Raw genomic sequence first — 9,346 nt, 5'->3', positions numbered from 1 at the left:
CGAGGACTCCACATTGCTCTTATTTAGACTAAGTTGTATCATTTGCAAAATCACTGACACGGCATAAGTAAAGTTGGTCTTGAGCGAATATTTAATTTTACTCGTCTTAATTCAAAGTATAAGATCATATCATTTTTACTTGCATCTCCCGAACTATCCTTAATCAGTGTGGAATCACACTGAGAATATCGGTTATCTACTCAAAATATATGTAGAAGTGTAAATCTGGTGTTTAAAATCTGTCTGGTGGCCGCATGAATAGACTTTGGGGAGAGCTGATGATACTATCTATAGCAGGAAGCATGCCCTTTGACCTCCTCGATTGTGGAGGCTTTTTTGTTTGTTTGTTTGTTTTTTGTTAAAGACCCAACTACAAGTTAGTTCTCCCAAAAGAATTTCTCCCATCTAGTGGTTCTCCCATCTACTCGCTTTTCAAATGCGTGTTGCAACTGCGGTAGCCGTAATGTGTCAAGAAGCTATGACAACATGGCTTCCAATAGCACATCATTGAGTTTAACGATACATGTTCTACTGTTATGGCAGCTATATAATGATTTACACAACCAAGCAATGAAAAAAGCTTGTAATTTAGACCATACCTTTGACTTACCTGTCGAGAAGAAATCAGGCAACTTCCCTTTCAAAGTCTTTCTCCTTCATTAGCTCTTTCCACATGGGGAAAAGCTATCCCGATATTTATTTACATACCGATAAATTAAGATTTAGCTTTTAGGCGATGAGGATTCCTTCTCCTGCATAACTATGATCCAGCATTATAATGTACTGTGCAGCCTTTTCAAATTTGTCTGGGGCAGTATCAACGTCTCTCATATGGTCTAGCGGTTAGGATTCCTGGTTTTCATCCAGGTGGCCCGGGTTTCGACTCCCGGTATGGGAAGACAATTTTTTTTTTTTTTTTTTTTTTACATTGTCAACAAAATTCAAGTTATTCAATAATCATTTTTAGTAATTCATAGTCTTAGAGGCCTACACGAACTGCAGAAACAAGCACAAGATATGTAAAAACTCATAAATGCTGTTTCAGTACTGAATCATTTTCACAAATACAATTATATAGAATTCAGAAAATTTCACTATGGAATATTTACTTTATCATTTAGTACATCATCATTTAAACTTTTCATCTCATAATTATGACGCATAGTCATAATTTTAATTTAAACTTTTTGTCATAATTATTACTTAATTCAGAATTACAATTTTTGTCAATTACGCCTTTTTAACGTAACACTATTTTGATGGTCCTTTTGAATGTGCTGTTGACTATAGTAGTGTTGATGATGAAACGTGTTGAGTTAGGCTAGCGCTTTTTGTCCCTCTCTGTTATTATAGTGTTTCAAGATGGCGGAACGGCACGGAAGCCTCCTTGGACTTACCCGCCCCATGTAAATAAAGATAAGTAATGTTTCGCTTACGAGGATAAGTCAGATCATTGGCAGAGGTCATTTTACACCCATGAGGACATATTTTATGAATACAGACAATGATTTTAGCTAATAAAATACCATTTTTTTCAACGAGCGAATCTACACATGAGAGGCCTTCAGAAGTCATAACTTCAGGGGTCAAGGCCCGTTGGTTTAGGTATTTGTAAAAATCAAATACTGTATTACACTTTTCAAAGTTACAATAAAAAGACCTGTTGTGTTCTGACACAAGGCCATTAACTTGTTTTTATAAATGTATTTTGCTTATTTCTACAAATATCGGCCTGAAAAATGAAAATCAGGAAATAAGAAAAACAGTGTTTTAAAATACAACAAAACCATGATAATGTTTAGATGTGGATGATTAAGTTTTAGGCGTAGTGCAACCAGATTTCTCTAACATTGCGAGGTATCACGACACACAACGTTGTAAATAAACATTTTCAAAATGTAATTTAACCATATTTTATTAATATTATGTTAATTTAAAGTTTTTGTTATTAACAAATACCTTTTAACATCCGGCACAAAATTAAAGAGATCTCAGATCACAATCTACAGATATTCTCCTACTTAGTATCTTTGGGTGTATTTTGTCACACCGTACTGATGCAAAGTTCTACACTCTATGGACTAACTTATCAGACACTCACCACACTGATGTTAACATCACCATAAATTGTCTTTTCTACCATGATTGGAGCAACTATTGTCCCACCATTCTTTTGGTCAATTGTGAAGGTAAGCTGATTAGGGATCTGAATTAATAGCCGTCCGAATGATGTAGAATTATTATTATTATTAGTATTATTATGCTGTCGTTGTAGATGGTTGTTAGGCTGTTGGTTTGTCATGTTTCCAGAATGTGTTTGAATGCTCAGCGTCTGAACGTCACCATCTGTTAAAAAAAAAAATTAACAATTAAATACACAACCAAAACCATGTAAACATTATAGTAAAGCTTATTGAAGATTGAGAAACATATTGATTACTAACAAAGTAAATTATACAACTTTTCCTACGTTTGATATTCTTTTTTCTGATTTTTTTCACTATGGACTTGATCCTTTTTAATGCTGTTTTCTCTCCATATTTATTCTGTAGTTCCTCTACTGTGTCTTCCAACCTCCCTGTTGTTCCTCTCCAGCTGTGTTAACCAAAGACAAACAGTTAGAAGAATAAAATGTATGTACAATAGCAAAAATAAAGTTAACATAAAATAAACACATTCATACACAAGTTCAAAGTCAATGAACAAGCTGATGCTGCAGTGTTAGAGCACATGATGGACGGTGAACAGACGCACAGCAGGTTAAACCAGAGCTAAAACAATAGTCTATGTTAGGACAAAAGTATCTGATAATAGCTGATAACGGTCATAAAGTGCTAGATAAGGTGCAAGTAGCTAAACTAAACATTTCATATTTGACAAATGTTTTGAGAAATGTTAAACAACTACAAAAATAATCAACTTGTTTCTAATTTCTTTTTTTTTTTCTAAATTGTGATTTAATGTGAGAGGAGAAGAAACACATAACATGTGTGCATGAATGAATGTGTACAATTTAATAAACGTATTTACCTAACACCCATAAAGTAAATTAAGGCTAAGTTCCTTTTTGTGGACAAAGTGAACTTTGGAGTGCTTACGGGGTCAAAAATAAGTGCCATTTGGAACTCTTTTATCAAAAAAATATATGTTGATAATGATTAGTTATGCCAAATGATAGTTTGGCATGCATGGGATTGGTTGTCCATAGTGAGAGAGAAATACTTTTATTATAGAAATGGCTATTTTTTATTCTATTCTTTAATCCACAAATAAAATAGGTTTTTATACCTGCTCAAGTACTTCTTGATGAGTTTCTTCTGTATTAAACAGCGAATCTTCTCAGTCAGATCGTCGCAAGATCTCAGGAATCCTCTCACACTGCTCGTGTTCACGCGTTCCATCGCTGCACTTGTGTGTATGACTCGAACGATTCAAACTTCCATAAAGCGCACCAAAACAGCAGCGCGGAGATGTGACGTCATGTGTCGAGCGGGTGCTCGTAAAAAGCACATCTTTGCATTTCTTCTGAAACAACAATTTTTAACATCACTAGCGCAACACTTATCGTATTCCCGGGTGTGATTGTAATGTTTTGTATGGCGTTTTCTTTACACTCTCCCCGGATATCTGTTTCCTGCAGTTAGCTGTAATGTTAGTGAACTCTAGGTCTTCTCTTTGTTCATATACGACAGTATTCACATGAATTGGCTTGATTTGATAAAATTATGTTTTAAACCATCATCTTCACTTGAGACATTATACCGTCCTAGTTTTTAAATAGCGCTAAAATGTACATTTTAACCCTTTATGCGGATATGCCGCACAAGGTTCTCTGTTCTCTGGTTCTGTGTTTTTAAAAATAAAGACAAGGATACCTCTTTCTATAAGCGACCCTTAAAATCTGTGCATACAACAAAACACGTGTAGGTGTACGATGATTTATCAGAAAATTACTTTTGTTTGAAGAAATACTTAAATCAGCTGGTGCTTGATAACTATTGAAGTTATGATGCGATATTTATCACGTTTTCATTTTAACTCAATACTCTATGAACTTTAACATCTTGTTGGTCAAATTAACTTAAAGCCTGCGCATCCTAGCTACTTTCTAAATGTGTGTAACAGAACTTATGGTGAACAATTTAGCCATATGTTTTAAACGTGTAATGTTTAAACAAATTTTGTTACTGGACTGAGTGAAAATAATAAACTTCTCCTTTGTTTTTATTATTTATTAAGTTAAATGCAAATGATAGGAAAACTTTAGGATAGGAAAGTACGGACAGCGCCTTTGACCAATCCTCTACATATGGGGCACTTGCGCAGAGAAGGTGCACATTCTTTGCACACAACTAGGTGACCACAGGGGATGAAGACAATGTTCACTTCCTTATCCATGCAAACTTTGCATGTGCGCTCCTCTTGAAGTCTTTTTAACTGTTCCTCCATAGGCAAGTCTGAAAGATCTTGACTAGGGGATGCAGCTTCATTTGTCTGGGGCGTCGGGCCACACTCAAATTCCATCTCTAAAGCAGACTTCACCACAGGATTGTTCTCTTGTTCTCTCACAAATTCTCTTGAGTCGCTGTCTCCATTAGTCAATAGCTGCTCAAATAGTCTTGGCAATCTTGCTTGAATCTGATGAACAAACTCTTGGCCCTTTTCTTGCAAGAGGTATTCACATCTTGGAAACCACTTGGCATGTTCTACCCATGGATCATCACCAGACTCCCAACATCCGAGTACACCATCGCAACAAAAGCACTTCACGTCAACATTACGACCAACATAGTAAAAACCAGCCTTAGCCAATTGGTCTGGTCGAACAGTTATTCTTGAGGGCCAGTAGACAAATGTGAGCAACCTTTCTTCACACCGTTGCATTGCCGATACATTGAAAGGGCTAGATAAAGGTACATTATCTGCACAGTCACCTCGAACGAAACGGCAGTTGGGGTAATGCCTCTGGTGTTCTGATACTGCACGATCTCCCGGTTCCCAGTTGCTAAGCTGGCCTCCACAACTGAAGCAAGCCACTCTGTCGCCCTGGCCAAGGTAGTAGAAACCAGCTTTGGCAAGCTCGGCCGGAGATAATGCAGCAGGAGTCCATTTCTTAAAGGTGTCAAGGCGTTCCTGTTCCCGACACATGCCAAGATTGTGACAAGCCGGAGGGCGCTGGTGAGACATATCCATGTAACCGGGTCTCATTCTGATACTTCGGTGATGGCTGGTGTTGTACCCCTGCATAATGTCTTGTAAAACATCTATGTATTGTCGGGAATTTGTAGCCGTTAAAAATCTCCACATACGACTCTTTAACGTTCTATTAAATCGTTCCACGACGCTGGCTTTCAAATCGGTGGCGGTAGCGAAATGATTAATGTCGTGCTTTTTCATTACATCTTGAAATTGTTTGTTAAAAAATTCCTTTCCCTGATCCGTCTGCAATTCCTGTGGCACACGGCCCTCTTCGAGGATAGACTCGAACGCTCTAGCGACCTCGGGACCAGGTGACGCGAGTACGCGAGTCCACGCGTACTTGCTAAATACGTCTATGCACGTCAGTAGATATTTATTACCGTCGTTATCCTAGGTGTAGGCGATCATGTCGACTAGATCGGCCTGGAACTGCGTATCGACCCCGTACACAACCACTCTATTTCGTTTGTATTTTATAGGGGCTGTTTTGTGTAATGTGTAAGCATCCTCACCAGCCAGCCATTCTGAAACCTTTTTATCGCTTAAACGGACCCCACTTTCTTTTAAGACGGCGTCCTTTAATCATTTTTTACCCCCTAAAGAGCCGGGGTTGGAGGGTGTATAATAAGCCTTTTTCATGAGCTCCGACATGCTGCCGTTTCAACCGATGCAAAAGAATAACGCGTACATGTGGTTTGAATCAATCTTTTATTAAAAAAGTTACAGGATACATGATATAAGTAAACATGGATAAATGATGTTAATATAACACAAGTAAAAATGGATATAATAGAAGATAGTAAAAATGATTATAATACAATATACATGGATATAATAATAATAATGTTAGTACAACAAAATCTAAGTAAAATTGAATATAATGATGTTAGTACAAAATGGTTATACCATAAAATATAATACAATTGGATATAACAATGTTACATGCATAGTCTAAGTAAAATGAAGTCAACGGTAATCTAACCAGAAAAGAAAGTCACGGCAGGCCATCATGTTACGATCTAGGATGTAATCGACATACATTTCGATAATTTTTTCAACGTTTTTAATCACTTCGACAATTTGAACAGCATCATCCTCATCATCGGAGTCATATTCTTTTGAATTCTTTACCAGCTCGGTACAGACATCCGCCACATACGTACAAGTACACAGCACATCGGTGATCCCTAGTAGGGATTGTGATTCACACATCATATCTAGAACCTGTTTTATCATTACATCAGGCGGATCGGTACCATAAGCGCATTTGTCCGTCAAATCGTCCCATGAATTAGCCAGTCCTCTTATATGTATCATATTTTTCTTGAGATTTGCCTCACACACAGTTTCATAACACGGTGTATCAGGGTGGGATGCATCCGCAATAATCTTATTCATCAGTTCGGTCATCTGGTGTCTGTAATGGTCTTTAAACATGAATTCCATACAGCTCTTTAGGCTACAGGCAGCACCCATACTGGTGGGGTCTTGGTCACTCTCCATTCACGATCGAGAGACCTTCCCAGAGATCAACGACGTCGTGCACTATTTCCTCGCAGGGTTTGTCCAGAAGTCTCGCGCTGATTTCTTCTAGCTTAGCGGCGATGAATGGTTTGTCTTTTAATTCATGCAGAATAGTCCCGACTGTTCCTTGAATCTCCTGAGTCCTTGCGGCACAATTATCCAAGCCTTGTGTTTTTGGGTCGGAAGTTTGCGTCAGGTTCAGGCAAACAGGACTTTCAACTTTTGTTGCAGTAGCACAGCAGTCTGTGGCTAGTAGAGCTAGATCGTGCGATGTCCTGAAATATTTATCATGACAACGACTGGGGTCCGCCTCTCGCCTCAGCATAGGTGAATTGTTCGCAACAAACATTTTGCGCAGGCTTTAAGTTAATTTGACCAACAAGATGTTAAAGTTCATAGAGTATTGAGTTCAAATGAAAACGTGATAAATATCGCATCATAACTTCAATAGTTATCAAGCACCAGCTGATTTAAGTATTTCTTCAAACAAAAGTAATTTTCTGATAAATCATCGTACACCTACACGTGTTTTGTTGTATGCACAGATTTTAAGGGTCGCTTATAGAAAGAGGTATCCTTGTCTTTATTTTTAAAAACACAGAACCAGAGAACAGAGAACCTTGTGCGGCATATCCGCATAAAGGGTTAAAATGTACATTTTAGCGCTATTTAAAAACTAGGACGGTATAATGTAAATGTCTCAAGTGAAGATGATGGTTTAAAACATAATTTTATCAAATCAAGCCAATTCATGTGAATACTGTCGTATATGAACAAAGAGAAGACCTAGAGTTCACTAACATTACAGCTAACTGTAGGAAACAGATATCCGGGGAGAGTGTAAAGAAAACGCCATACAAAACATTACAATCACACCCGGGAATACGATAAGTGTTGCGCTAGTGATGTTAAAAATTGTTGTTTCAGAAGAAATGCAAAGATGTGCTTTTTACGAGCACCCGCTCGACACATGACGTCACATCTCCGCGCTGCTGTTTTGGTGCGCTTTATGGAAGTTTGAATCGTTCGAGTCATACACACAAGTGCAGCGATGGAACGCGTGAACACGAGCAGTGTGAGAGGATTCCTGAGATCTTGCGACGATCTGACTGAGAAGATTCGCTGTTTAATACAGAAGAAACTCATCAAGAAGTACTTGAGCAGGTATAAAAACCTATTTTATTTGTGGATTAAAGAATAGAATAAAAAATAGCCATTTCTATAATAAAAGTATTTCTCTCTCACTATGGACAACCAATCCCATGCATGCCAAACTATCATTTGGCATAACTAATCATTATCAACATATATTTTTTTGATAAAAGAGTTCCAAATGGCACTTATTTTTGACCCCGTAAGCACTCCAAAGTTCACTTTGTCCACAAAAAGGAACTTAGCCTTAATTTACTTTATGGGTGTTAGGTAAATACGTTTATTAAATTGTACACATTCATTCATGCACACATGTTATGTGTTTCTTCTCCTCTCACATTAAATCACAATTTAGAAAAAAAAAGAAATTAGAAACAAGTTGATTATTTTTGTAGTTGTTTAACATTTCTCAAAACATTTGTCAAATATGAAATGTTTAGTTTAGCTACTTGCACCTTATCTAGCACTTTATGACCGTTATCAGCTATTATCAGATACTTTTGTCCTAACATAGACTATTGTTTTAGCTCTGGTTTAACCTGCTGTGCGTCTGTTCACCGTCCATCATGTGCTCTAACACTGCAGCATCAGCTTGTTCATTGACTTTGAACTTGTGTATGAATGTGTTTATTTTATGTTAACTTTATTTTTGCTATTGTACATACATTTTATTCTTCTAACTGTTTGTCTTTGGTTAACACAGCTGGAGAGGAACAACAGGGAGGTTGGAAGACACAGTAGAGGAACTACAGAATAAATATGGAGAGAAAACAGCATTAAAAAGGATCAAGTCCATAGTGAAAAAAATCAGAAAAAAGAATATCAAACGTAGGAAAAGTTGTATAATTTACTTTGTTAGTAATCAATATGTTTCTCAATCTTCAATAAGCTTTACTATAATGTTTACATGGTTTTGGTTGTGTATTTAATTGTTAATTTTTTTTTTTAACAGATGGTGACGTTCAGACGCTGAGCATTCAAACACATTCTGGAAACATGACAAACCAACAGCCTAACAACCATCTACAACGACAGCATAATAATACTAATAATAATAATAATTCTACATCATTCGGACGGCTATTAATTCAGATCCCTAATCAGCTTACCTTCACAATTGACCAAAAGAATGGTGGGACAATAGTTGCTCCAATCATGGTAGAAAAGACAATTTATGGTGATGTTAACATCAGTGTGGTGAGTGTCTGATAAGTTAGTCCATAGAGTGTAGAACTTTGCATCAGTACGGTGTGACAAAATACACCCAAAGATACTAAGTAGGAGAATATCTAACTGTAGATTGTGATCTGAGATCTCTTTAATTTTGTGCCGGATGTTAAAAGGTATTTGTTAATAACAAAAACTTTAAATTAACATAATATTAATAAAATATGGTTAAATTACATTTTGAAAATGTTTATTTACAACGTTGTGTGTCGTGATACCTCGCAATGTTAGAGAAATCTGGTTG

At 36.9% G+C, this 9,346-nt stretch overlaps 1 protein-coding gene and 2 long non-coding RNA genes across 3 annotated transcripts; 1 reads left to right on the top strand and 2 right to left on the bottom strand.

Annotated features, from left to right (window-relative positions):
• Positions 1-1,618: 1,618 nt before the first annotated feature.
• LOC311284436 lies at positions 1,619-3,434 on the bottom strand. Its single transcript, XR_014626214.1, has 3 exons — positions 3,289-3,434; positions 2,471-2,595; positions 1,619-2,346 (listed from the first exon to the last, which is right to left on the bottom strand). It is a non-coding gene; the product is annotated as an uncharacterized lncRNA (long non-coding RNA).
• Positions 3,435-4,263: 829 nt separating this feature from the next.
• Positions 4,264-5,247, bottom strand: LOC311284065 (putative inhibitor of apoptosis; the record flags this gene model as incomplete). The annotated part of the gene is made up of 1 exon (XM_084398896.1): positions 4,264-5,247. The coding sequence occupies one exon, from the start codon at positions 5,245-5,247 to the stop codon at positions 4,264-4,266; it is 984 nt and encodes a 327-aa protein (XP_084255022.1).
• Positions 5,248-7,741: 2,494 nt separating this feature from the next.
• On the top strand, positions 7,742-9,082 carry LOC311284324. The gene is made up of 3 exons (XR_014626195.1): positions 7,742-7,887; positions 8,579-8,703; positions 8,828-9,082. It is a non-coding gene; the product is annotated as an uncharacterized lncRNA (long non-coding RNA).
• Positions 9,083-9,346: the final 264 nt, after the last annotated feature.

This window comes from Rutilus rutilus (genome assembly GCF_951802725.1).
Source record: "Rutilus rutilus genome assembly, chromosome: 24".
Classification (NCBI taxonomy): Eukaryota; Metazoa; Chordata; class Actinopteri; order Cypriniformes; family Leuciscidae; genus Rutilus; species Rutilus rutilus.
Note: the sequence above shows the minus strand (reverse complement) of the source record. Positions and strands in the feature narration are given on the sequence as shown.